The sequence below is a fragment of the Bactrocera tryoni genome, chromosome 5, assembly GCF_016617805.1.
Source record: "Bactrocera tryoni isolate S06 chromosome 5, CSIRO_BtryS06_freeze2, whole genome shotgun sequence".
In the NCBI taxonomy this organism is placed as follows: Eukaryota; Metazoa; Arthropoda; class Insecta; order Diptera; family Tephritidae; genus Bactrocera; species Bactrocera tryoni.
In genome coordinates this window covers 25,140,442-25,157,666 of record NC_052503.1, presented here as the reverse complement: position 1 = coordinate 25,157,666, position 17,225 = coordinate 25,140,442, and the positions used below count along the sequence as shown (strand labels likewise).

At 44.3% G+C, this 17,225-nt stretch overlaps 2 protein-coding genes across 2 annotated transcripts in view; both read left to right on the top strand.

Annotated features, from left to right (window-relative positions):
- LOC120777068 overlaps positions 1-6,029 on the top strand; it is a 72,561-nt gene extending 66,532 nt beyond the window's left edge. The window contains exons 4-5 of the mRNA XM_040108194.1: positions 2,528-5,929; positions 6,009-6,029. Of these exons, the coding sequence (XP_039964128.1) occupies positions 2,528-5,929; positions 6,009-6,029 (3,423 nt within the window). The remainder of the gene's footprint in view (positions 1-2,527; positions 5,930-6,008) is intronic.
- Positions 6,030-6,648: 619 nt separating this feature from the next.
- LOC120776533 overlaps positions 6,649-17,225 on the top strand; it is a 324,462-nt gene continuing 313,885 nt past the window's right edge. The window contains 2 exon segments of the mRNA XM_040107267.1: positions 6,649-6,976; positions 13,332-14,941. Of these exon segments, the coding sequence (XP_039963201.1) occupies positions 6,818-6,976; positions 13,332-14,941 (1,769 nt within the window). The 5' untranslated portion in view covers positions 6,649-6,817.

The window sequence follows — 17,225 nt, the reverse complement described above, 5'->3', positions numbered from 1 at the left end:
TTTGAACTCGATTTGTGTGCACATTTAACAGTTTAACTAAATTAAAACGAGTTGCCTTAATCTCCTTCGCCGCCTACAAAAGTAAATTTATACAAAACTCAACTTTGTATACAACAACAACAATTTTATACTAACTGTAAACGATTGCCAATCACTTTTCATATCCAAATTGGATAGAAATAAAAACCATTAACGCAAATGTAATCTAGAAACTTCCAACAGAAGTGGGTTACTCATACGCCATGTGCAACTTCATAGTGGGCGATACAAAAGCCAAAACCGAGACAATATAACAATATTTCATATGAATATGTATGTATGCAGAGGTGGGTGTGTGCATCTCGAGCGGCTGGCTATAGAATTTCGTAAACAAAGGCGCGTCATGTGGCAGGTGGCAGGTGTGGCAGCGCTCTATTTCTATGGCGCATGCCAATACTGGGGATATAAATGCTTTTAACGCTAAGCTGTTTTTACTTTACTCCACTGATAGGCGAGCGTATAGTTGTGGGTGTGTGTGTGTTCACTGAACTTTCACACACACATTCATGCATACATATTCCTCCAGCGTGCAGCCATTCAATGCTCTCACATTGCATTTACACGCATCGAGTGCGGTTTTTAGCGACAACGGGAAACTTTTCAATCAGATTTCCGTTTCCATCAACGTTTCCGTAATATCGCCAATTCAATGCGTACAACAATGGCAATAACAAAACCGAGTGCGAGGCACGTACAGCACAGAATGTGCGGCATGCCACCACATGTGGTCGAATTATTATTGCGATTGTGAATTGAAAGCTTGAATGCTTGAGCGGAAAGAGGCGTTGGCATCGCTTGAAATGTGTATGAATCGTACACTAAGTAGCACGCGTAGTTTAGAGCTCCTGTTCGGCTTGAATTTATTGCATACGTTGACATCGATTGTCTACTTTTCGCGCAGCACATGGCGGTCGAATTTGTCTTTGTGGAGTTTTTGCACCGTACAGTCGGTCTTTTGTGGCCCTGACGCTCAGTTATACCAAACTGTGAAGAAAAGCGAAATTGAAGTGGTAATAAGAATAATACTATGCTCACATTCCACCCCAACAACGGGCTCAAAATCTCGTGATTGTAATAATATGTTAAAATAAGACCACTTTTGAGCCATCTTCACTAATGCATGCTCATTTGAGACTATTCAAAGTGATCTGGTGTTCCAAAATAGGGCTTGTGTTAAAGATCCAGCTTCAGCTAGTAGCCGTAATAGCGTTAGTATTGTCCAGTTTATCGAACGGAACTGCGATTTTGAATAAATAGAGCTCGGGTTAGAGATCCAGCTTCATCCAGTAGCCATAATACCTTTGGTACCGTCCAGTTTACCGAAAGAAACTTAGATTTTGATTAAATAGAGCTCGGGTTTGAGATCCAGCTTCATCCATTAGTAATAATAGCGGTAGTACCTTCTAGTTTATCGAACGGTACTTAGATTTTGAATAAATAGAGCTCGGGTTAGTGATACAGCTTCATACAGTACTCATAATACCATTACTACGCTCAGTTTATCGAACGAAACTTGGGTTTTGAATATGTTCCTCTTCTGACTTCAGTTCTTTAGTGAAAGATCGGAACCTTGAAATCACTGCATAGAACATTAAGTAAGCCTATTTGGAAAAAGTCGCAGTTACAGACTTATAGATACTTCGCGCACGCAATGTTAATTTAGACAATCATTCCAGCTTTTTTTGAGTAAAGTTACTGGGAACCCCGAGCGTAAGACCGAAGTGACCAATATTTCGTCTGAAACCAAATACCTCAGTGCTTCAAAGCTAAAAATTTTATAGAGATTTGAAGGAAGCCACTGTCTCTTTCCAGCAAGTTCTCTCGAAAAAGGTCTGAAGCAGTCTACGTCGGTAACAAGTAGTTGAACACCAGCTTTAGTAAGTTAGGATCTTCGAGCTGTGATCATGCCAAGCTAGATGCTTGATCCCATGTAAGATGGTATGAGCTCGTCGAAAGAGAGCCAGAAAGAAGAAGGAAGGGAACCACTATCTCTCTTCTGCAAGTTCACATGGAAAAGGTCTGAAGCAATGTACGTCTGCACTCGAAATAGATAGTCGAATACCAGTTTTTGTAAGTTGAGACCTTCGAACTGAAATCATTCCCAGCCAGAAGCTTGATCCGCTGTACGCCGACATGAGGTCGTCCAAAGAGAGCCAGAATTTTCGAACCCCGACCATTGAATGAGGATTACCGTAGTTACTGTATCTCCGCTGCAAGTTCACCCGAAAGCAGTCAGAATCAGTAGAAGTCAAGGCTAACAGGTAGTCAAATAGCAGCTTATGTAAGCTGTACTAAAGGGAATCAGGGTCTTCGAGCTTCTTTCTAACCGGTTGAAGCTTCAGGCTGTTTAAATTATGCAATCGTTATGAATTTTGTAAAAGTCCAGTTGTCTGAGTTACCTGAAGTAGAGTATTCATTCCCATATTTATTCCCATTCTTTACACCCATTCAAACTCATCATTGTGCTGTTATCATTTCTCTTTTGCAGAGCAAAGACCGGTCGGTGTCCTCAGTACGTGACCGCATTTACGACGATCCAGCATACACAGACGATATCAGCCACCTGGCGAACCCACTACGCCGCAACAGCTGTTCGGGTAAAGCGGACGGCAAAGCGAAATCCTTTGCCAGCGGCAATACGGCGAGCAACTTGACGGCCAGTGGCAGCAGTTCGCTTGGTAAGCGCAGTAAATTATCTAAGGAATTTTTGCAGCAAAATAAATTGCGCGATGGTGGCGCAACCTATGAGCGCGACGCATCGAGTAGTTCAGATGAGCCGCTACGTTCGGAGAGTCAATCCAAAAGCGGCGCAACGGCAAGTATCGGACGACGTGGACGCAGCCTAGAACGTAGCACTGCTGCTGCGGCTACAGAGGGCAAGAGTGGCGAGCGAAAACGTGAGAAGCGCGAACGCAGCAATAAACAGAAAAGCAATACGACGAGTGTGGAAAACAATACACTCACACAACACGCGGAAATGCAACAAAAACAAGATAGTTATATTGAAACCACAAACAACACGCGCGCGTCAAGCAATCGACGGTCGAAAACGCAGTCAGCCATGATGACCAAACAGTATAGCGATGGCGCTGCAGCCGATTTACAATGGGCGGTCGAACAGCAGCAAGCGCGCGATGAGATTTCATCCATGCACAGCGGTGCGTCTGCGGTGAAGGCTATGGCAGCAACAAGCGCCGCAGGCGGTGCCAACTCGAAAATGCAAATTGGCAGGCGCTTCTTGCGCGGTGAAATCGGCATTAAGAGTTTCAATTACTACTTACTCAAGGAGGGTATTAAGAGCTCGAAGCGCTTTGTAGAGAAGCAGCGCAACTCATTCACAAGCGGCTTAGCGAGCGCGGCAAGTGGCGGCAAGAAGACGCACTCACGCAGCGAGGAGAATATCTATGAGGAGATTTTCTTCAAGGACGCGCCACCATCCGATGATGAACAACAGCAGCAACTGCAACAAGAACAGCAACAGCAGCAGCAGCCACCACCGTTACCGCTGCAGCAAAGCAATAACGCACAGACGCATGCACATACACAGCTGCAACAACAAACGCAACAAGCGCCGCACACACAACACGCACATCAAGGCAGAGGCGCCGAAACGCCCATATCACAGTGCAGCGGCAGCGAGGAGGGCGTCTACGCCGACTGTGAACTCTGTCTGCAGCAATGCACCAAGGAGAATTGCGAATATTGCTACGCACAGCAGGCAACGGCTGGCGCGGATGACCACGCGCAAAGCGCCAGTAAAATACAGCGCGATATGGCCAAACCGTATGCGGTCGTGCCATTACAACAACAACACACGCTCAATAAACTACCACAACAATTCGATGCGCCGGCGCGGCCATTAATCACACAAGCGCCTAGCGCCGCGCCCGCCGACTACAACAGCTCGAGTAGCAACGGCGGCAGGGCGAGCGCGCAACTACCCGCCGCGCACATACTTGAGTTCCAATCGTACAATCCGAATAATCCGGGCGTTTACAAAATAGAGACAACACCGGTGGCCATTACGGGTGAATACAATCCGATATTGCAATTTCAACAGTCCTCACCGTCGACAGGCACCGCAACAACAACAACGCCCAGCATAGAGCTACAGCCGCTGGGTTTAGCGCAACATGCGCCGAATATGGCGCATCAACAACAACAGCAACCACAATTGTTACAACAAGTAAGCTATCAGCCTGCAGTACATCACCAACAACAACAACAGCAGCAGCAACCCTTGAAACACTCAACCAACAGTTACCTACTGCAAACGGGCGGCGTTGGTGGCGGCGGTGCGCCAACCCATCAGCACTACCATCAATCACCGACAGTGGTCACCAGCAGCGCCGGCATACTCATAACACAACAGCGCGCACGCGGCCATCGTATGGGCAGTCATCAACACCAACAACAACACTCACATTACATGCTCACTTACCAGGCGCCTGCAATGGCCGCAGGACCACCTATCTCCGGTGGCGGTGGCATGCAACGCATGAACACCAAATCATCATCGTCCAGCGATTCTTTGCAACAGCATCAACATTTGCATAAATACAATACGATGTCACGCCTTGAGGCGCAACAAGTGCTGTTGGGCGATCCTTTCTATGGCGGCGCCACTGTTGGACCGACGCATTCGCTCATGTTTGCCGCCAGCCGCCCTATAGGCGGCTCACAAATACTCGTCGATTCGTACGAATTGCCGCAAATGTACAAAAGCGATTCGCGCGCCTCCATACTGAGCGAGTACTCGTTGCGCAGCAGTGACAACTCGCATCGCTATAATCGCTTTCGTTACGCAGGCGGCGGCGGTGGCAGTTTCAGCGGCGTTGCTGGCGGTGGCGGGCAGGTGAGCGACTCCAGTCTGGGTGACTCGCTGTTTTCCTGCACCTCCGCGCAGCGTCGCTACTTTGGCAGTTCGGAGAGTTGCCGCTTTGGTTTCGAGTGTCGGCGCTGCAGCTTGGATGGCGGCGAGAAGTGCAGCTTCTCCGACACTTGTCGCTATGAGTGCCGCAACTGCGATTGCTCTTCCAGCTACTTCTCCTCCGACTTCGATGATATGTATGGCAGTGTAGCGGGCGCTGGTGGCTCGGCAGCCGCCCTTGCAGCACAGCGCAGCAGCGGCATACCGCGCAAGACTGCGGCGGGCACACTGCCGCCAAGCGCTGGTAACGCGGAGTACGAGCGCAAGCAGGAACAACTCGACTTGAAGCAAAACAAGTATGCGCAGGATTTCTTTAAACATGTGAATGATGTTAAGCGCAGCATTTACCAGTCAGAGATGCAACGCAATGCAAGCGGCGCTGCCGAGTATGCAGTCAGCAGCAAATTTGAAAGCCATCGCGCTAAAGCTACTGAGCGCGGCGCAAATGTGCCAGCGTCAGAAAGCAGTCCACGCCGCCACGCCGCCAAAGATGCGCCGCAAATAACTACACTACCGCTGACCAAAGAGCGTTCGCGCACAGCGCGCGTCACTGCTGGCACGCATACGGACAGCTCGACTACGCCTACACCAGCGCCTCGCACTAGCTTGCAGCAGGCACAACCACAGCCCACACAACGCGCGGCGCGCCACTCAGCGGCAACAACTGCTTACGAGCGCCACAGCGAATATCCTTCTTTGGATCGTCTGGTGGCAAGCGCCACGGGCGCCATACCAAAAGCCACAACTGTATGCTTGCAAAACGCTGCCGGCGCTAAGCATAAAAGTAATGCAATCAACACATTGCCGACGACAACCAGTGATATTAATAGCAATAGTGATCAACCGCTGCGCAGCGAACGCCATAGTCCTCGTCACAGTCCGAAGCATTTGAAAATTACCGATCGCCCACTCGGTTTGTCTGCCGCCTACGTGCAAACCACCGATGCCGAAACGGTCAAGGCCAGCGCGCGCAATACACGCGTCGCCGCTGAGGCGCTCACAAATAATAACAACAATAATAACATCACTGTAGCATTAGCCGATGCCAATCACAATGTAGCGCCGACAGCCGCTTTATTGGGCGCCAGCACAGCTGGTAGCGCAGTTAGTGGTGGCGGCGGCAGCTCAATGAAGCGTGAACCACGTTATCTAAGCGTTGAGCACAATACCGGAAGCGCACCTGCAGCGCATACTAGTAAGCGCCATCACCGCAGCTCTTCCGCCTCCAAACAGTCATCACTGTCCGCGACGCGCCGTAGCAAGGACATACCGGCGCCACCGCCGCCGTCGCCAGCCACCTACTCAGATCTGCAGGAATTGAAGGTGAACATTGAGAACGCGCAGCAGCCAAAGCAACTGGATGAGATTGAGTTGAAAAAGTGCTCTGCTGAAAGACGCAAGAAGAAGCATGCCAAAGCAGATGCCGAAGCAGCCGAAAGTCAGTCGAAAAGGGAAAAAGAAAAAGATGCCCAGCGCCAGCTGTCACTGCAAACAACTAAGGACGCGCAGTTAAGTCCGACCAGAAGTGGCAAACACGACACAGCCAAGGCGACAAAGTTAAGACTGCCAGCAACAGCAGCAACAACAGCAACAACAGCAATAAAAAATGCTGACAGCTCTTTGCGTCAGGATTTATGTGAGCGCCCAGCTGTTGCATTGCTGGCCGCCGCAAAATCATCTGTGGTTGCTGCGGTGGCTGTGGCAGGTGCTAATTGCCTGCCACATGCCGCAACGAAACAGCAGCAGCAACAACAACAACAGTCACATCTTCAAGAGCGCACACATGACAAGCTGAACAATGCAAATTGCAATAGCAAGCATGCCGCAGAGGCAGCCAAGCAACTGGAAATGTGCAACAACGCACATGCCACAGATGATGATGATGTCTTTTATGATGCGCGCAGCGAGGACTCCGGTGGCACGGTGTCGAGCAGCTTGCTGCGCCGCCAAAAAGCAACAGCAGCGGCGTCCGCGGCAGTCAGTAGCGGCAGTGAGCGACGCGGCAAGGTGAGTAATGCAGAGTCTGCCTTTGTATATATGTGTGTGTTGTATGTGTATATTTTTATATATGAGCGTGTGCGTTTGTGCACGCTTAGACATGCTTCTTGCATTTGCTCTTTCGCTACAAACCCGCTGCGCCGCAATGCTTAGCAAAATTTCACTTAAACGCAAATCTTAGCATACCTACAGGCGCCGCCGCACATGTTTGCACTCGACTTCAACGTGCCTTTCTTTATTTGCGTGGTTGCGCATAGCTGCGGCATACTCGAAGTCGCCTAACTTAGTCGCTTGCCTAACTTTCATTGCAATACTTTGTTTTTGTTGCTGTAGTATTATGCATTCGTTGTTATGCAGCGCAAATTGTTAGCGCGTTGATTGTGCAAGCAAAGTTCTGCCACTTTGTAAGTTTTCTTCTTTTACAGTTACTTTTTGTTTATTCGCTGAACCCGCATGTGGCGCTGTCTACCTTTCCACCCACCTTATTCCTTGTTGTTGTTGTTGTTGGCGTTGTCTGGATTTATTTCACTCAAGTCTCATGTCAAGCCATGTCTTTTTCGATTTTTCTTCGCATTTTGACATCGAAAACTTTGTCCTGCGCTCCACGTGTTGACGCGCGCGCCAAGTCGGCGTTGTTGGTGTTCTAGTCTATGCGGCGAATGGCGCGTGGTATGAGTTGTGCGGTAGGCGCAATGCCTTGTGTGTTGCATAATCAGCGCGCCGCCCTGCCGCTGTACTTTTCATTGCATTGCATTGTTGGTATATTTCATTAATGAAACAATTTATATTAAATGAGTTGAAGCCGCAGAAGTCAAGTCAAGCGTCAGCAACCTGGCAGGCAGGTAAGCACAATGGCACGTCGCCCTGGCGCTGTCGACAGCGGTTCGGTTGTGCATGTGCGCACGTAGGCCTAAGCAGCTGTGGTATGTTTGGTATGTGTGGGATTTTGCATATCTATGTTTCTGTGGTTGAGGGATGCATATACTCGTAGGTATGAATGTAAGCGATTTGAACTCAAGAAATGGTTGTAATTGCATAAATCTATACAAATGTATGTACAAAAAACATTGAGATGGTTTTGTTAAGCCCACTCAAAATTCAAGAAACACCTCTGTTTAAAGAAATGAGAATATTTGGACCGGCGTTTGAGGTTAAAGCATACTCATAATTACTCTCCCCAACGGCGTGGAATGGAATAGTTTTGACGGTTATAGGTTAATTTAGATTAGGAACAGTGACTGATCCTTAAGTTTGTGATCGCACTTGAACTACGCTATGTAGTCCTTTTTAAAGCCATAAAATTGAACCCGTTCAATCAGATCTTATGGTAAAAGTGCTTTGAGGTCAATACAATTTTGAGTTAGAACCGCCACAATTAGAGAAATACTAGACTTAAGGAAAGAAGAAGAAATATGGACCGATGATTCCACTGACCAACAAATCACACCAAACCGTTGTTTGGTTTGGATGAAATGGCAGCAGTTGAATCTCTTCAGGTTGCTCTTCGTCGCAAATGCTGCAATATCGTTTGTTTACATATCCATTCAGCCAGAAATAAACCTCATCGCTGAACAAAATTTGGCTCGGAAACGTCGAATCTACTTGGAACTTTTCAAGAGCCCTTAGAGCGAAGCGATGTTGCTTGGGAAGGTCGAGCGGCTTCAGTTCTCGTACAATCTGTATTTTGGATGCTTTCAATTTAAGATCTGGACGTAAAATGTGCTAAGTCGTTCCATACGTCAGTCCAAGTTGCTGCAGACTTCTTCGAATTGACTCTCCACGTGGTCTATTCGGTCGAATATTACCCAATAATGTATGCTGCGATTCAAGATGCTTGATGGTATTGCGAATAGTACGCTCGTTAGGCCGTTTATGATGACCATAAAATGAGCGAAGCGCGCGAAATAGATTCTTTAAGCACGTGAAGTGTCGTAAAAAAGTTGAAATATTTGTAAACGTTGTTCAGGCGTAAGTCTTTCTATGATGAAATCCCAAACAATAGTTAACAAAACTAATATAACAGTTTGACACGACTCACACATGATCTGTCAAAAAGAGGCTATTGAAAAAAGTATCTCTACTTAGATTAAGATACTTACCTCCGGAGACGGTCTATGCCTCCCGGAAGAAACTACGTAAAAATTGTGTCCACAAGACTCTTTCCAAACCATTTACTTAGGATAGGATATATTTTAAGCCTAATTGAGTCAATTCTAATTCAAAATGCTTTATTTAAGTAAATGCTTCATAGAAGCCGCTAATACCAACAACCGACCTTAATCGATACATGTAATATAGTTGCTTAGGAGCAAGTTTAAGCAGTTTATAGGGCATCGGTCCAAATCGGGACAGAGTGCAGGAAATATAGCCTCTTACACTTCATGGTATTTTTGATTTGTTTTCTCTCCGTCCCTACTTTCTTTGTCTATTTACTATTCTATATGAGTTTTACAGCATAATCGGTTATCGAGTTGGCTTGATGCCATATATTTCTCTGAAGCTATCTATATTATTATAATATTTATGGCTACAGATTAGAACAATTTCTGTTATGGATAGCCACGTTTTTATAATATTTACATATGTATATCTTTGTCGACTATATCTTCGATTACCAGGCAGGTTATACCTATGATTATATCTTCAGGAGGTATATATGTTGCCGACAGTGATTTCTGCATAGATGGTTCTATATAGTTCTTGAATTCTCTATCAACTCTAGCTTCACACTTCCAGAAAGCTTTTGAATTTTTTAAGCACAAGTGACGCTACAGCGAGTTCATTATTGCTAGCGCTCATATCAGTGACAGGTCATGGCGGAAACGCGGAAAGCTGTATGTCAGCTACAACGGGTGTTATTAATAAACCACCTAAAGTAGTTAGAAGTCCTTTTGTTCTCTAAGCACTTATTAGTCGTCACGCCACGCATGCTCTGCCAACTATGGTCAACTCAAGTAATTCCTTTCTGGCCCTTCTGTCACAAAGTTAAGAGTATCGAGTAGACTTCTTACTCTTAGTATTTTTCTATATCCGGTCAACAAGTTTGCTTGTTTTACATTACTAAAGATGATTGGAATATGGTGAGATCACAGACTCACCAATTCCTTTATGACTATTCTTCTTTTTAAAGACTAAATTTGAAACTACCACTTCACTACCAGAAATATTTAACCTTTGCCAATTTTAGTTGACTTCAAGACATCTCGTCGAATTTTTACCGTCCTCATGAACAAAAAGCCTCGAAATCAGATACAAAAACCGATGCTAATAAAAATATTTCTGGTTAGAATAGGGTAACAGAGTACGAAGATTTTGGAAACTATTGCGAAAATATGTATATTATGGCTTGAAATTGCCGCGAGATCTAATTTTGATGTACTTTAGAAATTTATTCAGTAAGACAGTGGGAATACCATACAAAACCTACGAACATTAGGTCGAAAATATGTTCCAAAAATGTACAGCTGCTCTGTTTTATAGCAAAATTTTCAATAAATTCAAATATTTTACAATTTCTGTACAGAACTTTTTAAAACCTTTCTGAGAAGCACCGACATTGAGCACTTTCATAAAAGTCTTGTGAAGTAAAATATTCCAAAGCCTTCCTGAATAATAGCAACTTTTATAACGAAAAATTTAGGGGACGAGAGACAAGATAAAATCCGAAAAAATCTTAGAAACTAAATGACATTTCCACCAAGTTAGCGATTACGTTAAATATGTAAACAAACAAACGGCAACTCACGAATATTTAGCAAACAACAAACGAAAAGTCAATGAAACTACCCAGAAGTTTCCCTCATAATCTCTGCTCGCGGAGTGATACTGCAAGAATAAACCAATCAAAAGAATGCCAGGCATTATTTGTAGCTATGCGAGGTCGGAAAACTTAAACAAACGCCGCAGGGAAGGGGTGCAGAGTAGAGGGAAAATGGAAAGAAAAGGATGGTGCAAACAAACAGCACTGACAATGAATTTCAACTGAGAAACCCTGCAGCCATCTACGACACCTGCGAGCGGCGCGGGTGGTGTGTAGATAAGTAAGGCGCTCAAAATCACAGCAGAGACAGTATTCTTCACACAAAACATTGAGCTCGTTGTGCCTTTCTCACCGACAAAATCATTAGCAAGTTACTGGCGCTTCTATGGCCGTCCGGCTCTTAGTTTGCGAAGACAGGTAAGCTCCTCTATTTTTTTCTTCCAGTTATCGTCAACTGTACGGCTGACAATGCCAATGGCCCAGACGTTTTGCATTTCGACAGACTTGAGTCAAAGTAAAAGTTTTTCAATTAATTGAGCAAATTTGCTTAATGTCATATTTCGCGGACGAAGACAATGGCACAAACAGATTAGGTGGTGAGCTATAACGGTAACAATGCCTAGAACAAAGACACATTCGTGAGGTGAACAAACTGTCGGCCATATTGAGGAAGTAAAGATTGCCTAGCAGTTGTTGGTAGTAACATTTAAGACTTTCACGGAATGCGGGTAGAGTTGAGAAAATGTCAGATTTGTGTTGGGAATAGTTGTGCGTGTAATAGTATTTGTAAAGGTCTTCGCAATGTCGGCTTAGTAATAACAATAAAGCTAATAATAGTTTGTTAAGTTGAATGGCTTGAGGACGGAAATGTTGGAGCTTTTGTTATGAGGTTTTAGACCTTTTTAATGCAACAATGGTAGGACTCTTCAATATTTTCAAGCACCTTTGAGGATTATGTGAGCTTTTCGACCAGAAATATGAGGGCAAGATCTAAGGTTATGTAAGGTTAAGTAAATATTCTGATTCTCCGTGAGGCCACTTGGATAATTAGAGACAACCAACGACGCCCGTCCGTTGTACTGCCCAGAACTCCTAGATATGGATCAAAAAGACCGTCGCTTATCTACAAAACGCTTAGGGCGGCAAATTAATTGGGTCGGCTACTATCTACTCCTGCCAATTCGTCGAGTTCGTAGCAAGTGTGGCAAAGCAGTTGGGTCAACCTTAGTCTGGTGAAAACTGGACTGTAGTGGAGGAAGGGTCTAGATGTTTCCATCTCATTTTCCTCAATAATCTTTAACCCCACCCCCTGAGTTCCCATGAGACAGTATCCAGTTAGACCACCTATCATTGCGGCCATACGAAACTTGCTAGGAACTAGTAGTTCCATGGATCTTGTAGACCAGATGGTTTTCGCTCACGTGAGGCCCACAGATCTAGCGCCCTGGGCAACGAAGGAAGGGAACACCTGCTTGTTCCCGTCTTGTGGGTTCTTGTGGGTTGATCTGTTTTACTGTCTCTGACAATTCCGCTGTGAACAGACACCCACACAAGTTTAATATAAAAGTAGAGTTCAACTTATCTTAAGAAGGTTTACCCTAAAATAAGTCGTACTTCGTAGAAGTACATCTGCTGCTACCGTAATGGCTGCCACTTTTATTTTAGAGCCACTACAGTGGTCTGACAGTCTGAAACAAGAATTTGAGAGCTCCCAACAGAAGACTCCCCCTGAAAACTTCCTCAAACATCCACATATCCCTAGGAGGTATATCATCTAAAAAATGAACGATTTACCTTTCTGTTAAAATCATTCAGCAAAAGAGTTTAATGAGCTTCCATAATCCGAAAATTTCCTTCTTTTTCCTTCAGAGTTCCCCTTATGATACTAACAGAAGTCGTATGCGCAGGTTAAGTAGAATATAATAGTGTTCCTCAAAAATTTATCGGATCTCTACTGGTCATCTTTATATCTTACAAACTTGATCAGAGAGATTATTTTACTGAATGGATTTCTGAGACCATCCATCTTACAAGTTGTTGTTGCCTCAAAACTGGTTTGCCCCACTTTGAATTTCAGAGTTAAGCTACCGCAGAACAATAGTTTATGATCGGAGAGTAAAATTCGGATATACAAAGTTCAGACTTAGACTCTCAGATTGCAGACAATTGTCTGGTACAATACAAAAGAGGATTTAGTAGGGCATTCGGATTGACCATTTCTTAACGAACCAAATATAGCCAGCTGGAGTTAATGGATATAAGCAAATACTGCGAGAAATGTGATGGATAACCCATATGTGAGAAAGGCGCTGACCTTCTTCATACAATGTGGTATTCTCAGCTCAAGGTCACGGCGAATCTAAGTTCTGTTTGTTTAGCCGGCTACCGAGAAGTATACTAATTATAGTTAGAATATGGAAGAAGGCTGGAATCTTAAACTTCACTATACCACTGCCGAGCCGAGTTTTAAATTTGGTCGACTTTCATAGCCATACATTTATATACATACCTACACACATACTCCCATTTACACAATCTTAACTCTTTTTTTAAGCGAATTCGCACGACTGTACAGCGCACTTTAAAAAGTACCGTTTCTTACAGGCAACAACGAGCCCTGAATTCAACCGGGAGCAACATAAAGCAGAAAAAGAAGCAGCAGCGCTAGGCGAAGAGCCATCACATGAACACATAGCCAGCGGCAGCGACATTAAATTGGACACGGACAATGCTGGCGCAGTGCAGTCGGTCGCTGCGAATGACGAGGACAACGCGACCACAGTACAAACGAAATCCAAGGACACGCTGGCGGCTAACAGCGAGAGCGTCAAAACTGAACGAACGAAAAGCGCAACGAGCAAAATCAACAACAACAACAAGACGACGACGACCAACAGCGAAGCTGCCAAAAGTGCAGCAGCACAAGCTGAAGCAACGAATGTGACAAATGTTGCTGCAGCCGGAGCAACAGGGTACTCGGCGATGGCATTGAACCTGGGCGACGAGGCAAATGCAGAAAATGCGGCAACCTCGGCAACTACAACACAGCCAGGCAGTAGTGAGCAATACAAAAATGTAGGCGGCAGTGGCGGCGCCTTGGAAGGTGGCAGCACCGGCAGCGGTCACCACAGTCGGCGAGAGAAGAAACGACGCGCCGCCACCAGCAGCAGCAGCCGAGAATCGTCTGGCCGACAACATAAAGCAGCCACCATTCCGGCAATGACTATAAGTTGCGATACATGTTGCCAGATGGAATGTGAGCAATACCAACAGCAACAACAACAACAACAGCAGCAGCATACATTGCTGTACTCACAGCCCAGCCGCCGCCATGAGTCGCGTGCCGAAACGAAAACCAAAACAAGTAAAGCCGAAAGAGCGAACAAAATAAAAGACGAAAAGTGGAGAGAGCGCGCCGTGGCAACAACAAAAGCTAGCGCTAATGAGCAAGCAACAATTGCGCCAACAACAGCGCCAGCGTTGAGTACGAGCACAAGCGTGTCAGCTGGGAAAGAGCGGGCAGACTCGCCGCTGTCGTCGTCGTCGCCGACATGCGCAACAGCTATGTTGACACGCGCGAGAGCCGAAGCACAAGATACACAGCCAACTGTAGTAGAGACGCTGCAGCTGCCTGCCATGGCAACAACAACAACAGTAAACACCACAATTACAACAACTAGCACAGACATGATGCAGGCAAAGGCAGTAATAGTGGAACAAATTGGCGCGCAAAGTGCCAACAGCGAGCGCAACATTGAGTCGCACACGCAACATGTTGCTGAGCATGTTGCCAACAGCGCTGTTGTTCAGAATGTTGCCAACAGCGCTGCTGCCAACGAACAGTCTGTTGGCAAGTGCGTAGCAGACGAGGAACTCTCGGAAGTTTCCAGCGCAACAACAACAACAGCTACAACAACAAACGCCACCATCATTATAACGCCAGCTGAAGCCACAGCAGCAACAACAACAATAACAGAAACCATTGCCGCTTTAGAGGAGGCTGTAGACTCGGGCGACGCCACAGTGGCCGCCAAACTGTTAACAGCCTCACCAGCAGCGCCAGCAACATTAACGCCGACGCCAACGCTGGCAGTGACGTCAACAGCGCCAACTGGCGAAGCCATCACCGCAACAACTTCGCCATGCACCAGTGCGGCCAACTCGACGGTCAGTTGTATTTCGGATATCGCAGGTGTCACTACGCCTTCGTACAGGTATGTCGCACGCGCGCGCATTTCACATTTTCACATTTACAGTTTGTTTTGTCTGTTCTTACATTTGTGAGCAAAAAAGTACCTTCGCACCAAAAAAAAAAGAAATTGCAAATTTTCGCAGATATATTATAAGCGGTGCGGTGTGGCGCGGTGCTAAGTCATGTTATGTGTGTGTGTGTTTGTGCCTGTGTGTGGCTATGAAGCAAAACGTTGCAGTGCGCTAAAGTGTAGGTGATAATAAATTGGCAGCGAGCGAAATAAGCAATTTCTATATTTTACAAAAAATTTGCTTCGTGCAACAACAACAACAAAGATTAGTTATAGCAACAACAAAAACACCGTTCGAAATGAAAATTTTTAGTGCTCGCGCGAAATGTGTCGCAGCAATATTTTGTTGCTGTTGTTGTGTTTTCTTTGTTTTTTTTTTTGGTTGTTGCATGCATTGGCTGTCTTGAGGTTTTGCTTGCAACAGCGCCAACGTCGATTTGCAGCCATTAATTGTTGCTGCCTGTTACTGTTTTTTCTTTGTTTTTTTTTCGTTTGTGTGTGGAAAAGTCGTCGCAAAAACGTGTGTACGGTATTTATTGGCGATTTGAGCGGGCAAAGTGCTGTGGCAAGTAATGTGTGTGACTTTTTACTATTGTTTTTGTTTTTATTTTTTTTCTTTTTTCGCACTTTCCAAGGCATTGCATTTGCTTGTGGCCGGTTCTGTCTTTGCCTATCCGCGCTTAAGCTGACTTCCTTGTTTTACTCGCAATTCGTGATTCGGCCGAAACGCAACACGTTCCTCGGCGCGCGTACTTAAAGTTGGTGTGGCGACCAGTCTAAGCCGATTTGACATTTTACGCACCATCTATGCCAGTGCCGAGCGACACAAACGTACGCATGTTTTAGCTACCGTTATCCGTTGCTGTTGTTGTTTTCGTGTTTATTGTTGGCGCAGCTGAATAAGCTCAATCGGGCGGCGGTTTAAGGCCTTGTGCCCGAGTGTCCTTCTGTGGCAACGCACTTATGTACATACAATGCTGTATTTATGGCGCTGTGTACGTGTGTGTGTGCAATATTTTTTGCAACTAAATAAATACAAATATTAAATAGAAGAGCTAAAAAATAAATTCAAAATAAAATTCATGAAGAAAATTCAAATGTAATTTACGGAAAAATTTATAAAAATAATAAAAGGTTTCATAAAGAATTATATTAAAAAATATATTTAATTAATTGGAACATTAAACAAGAATATAATAACAAATATATTTATTTTAATAAACACAAAATTAGTCAAAAAAACAAACAATTAAAATGATATTTGCCCACAAATTTATAAAAAAAAAATAAAAAAATTTTAAAAATATTATAAAAATATAAGCCAAGAAGAAATTATAAATAATTAAAGTATAAAAAATTATTCAAAACTAAAATAATTAAAACTAGTAAAAAAATATAAAGAAATAATATTGCAAACAAATGGGAACAATATATGTATTTAACAAACTGACATTTTAAAATAAGAAAAAACAATTGCAAAAAAAAAAAAATTATATTAAATTAAAATTAAAAAAATTAAATTAAAAAATAAATAAATTTCATAAATTCGACTGAATTTAACAATTTTATTATTAATTTTTTTATGCGTATATTATTTTCTGTTAAACTTATTTAATTTTTTCGAATGTTCTTACGCAAACGCCTCAATACGGCCAAATAGAACTTCTTATTGACCATTTGTCCCTCCGGAAAAAATTCATGATGCACTAAACCACGAATGTAGAAAGAAACAATGTGCCTTACCTTGTTGTTACCTTGTTTTTTGAGCATGTTTTTTTTTTATTTCGGCTCGTTTCCATTCCGATGTTTGTTGACTTGTCTGCACTTTAAACTTATAAACCCATGTCCAATCGGTACGGCAAAAAAGCGACTTGTTTATGGTACTCTTTTTGAAAAAAAAAACAGCTTTATCGGGACGAGTCGAGCAAGAACGTGTTTCTTTCCCAAAATATCCACCAAAGTCAAACGAACGGACTCGCGAGAGGTGTGTTAGAGAGATTACAAGTCTCTAACACTTGCCTGACGATTTGCAAGCAACATACCCTGGTGGTTGAAGGTCGTCCAGAAAGAGGCATCTCTTCAAAGATCTCTCGTCCGTCTTTGAAGGCTTTGTACCACTCGCAAGCTTGTGGATTTTAAGCCTTTTCCAACATTCGTACTATTCCGCACACGAAATTTGGTTAGAATTACAAAGTTTGAGACAAATTCTTTGTTCGATATTTTTTTTCCATTGTAA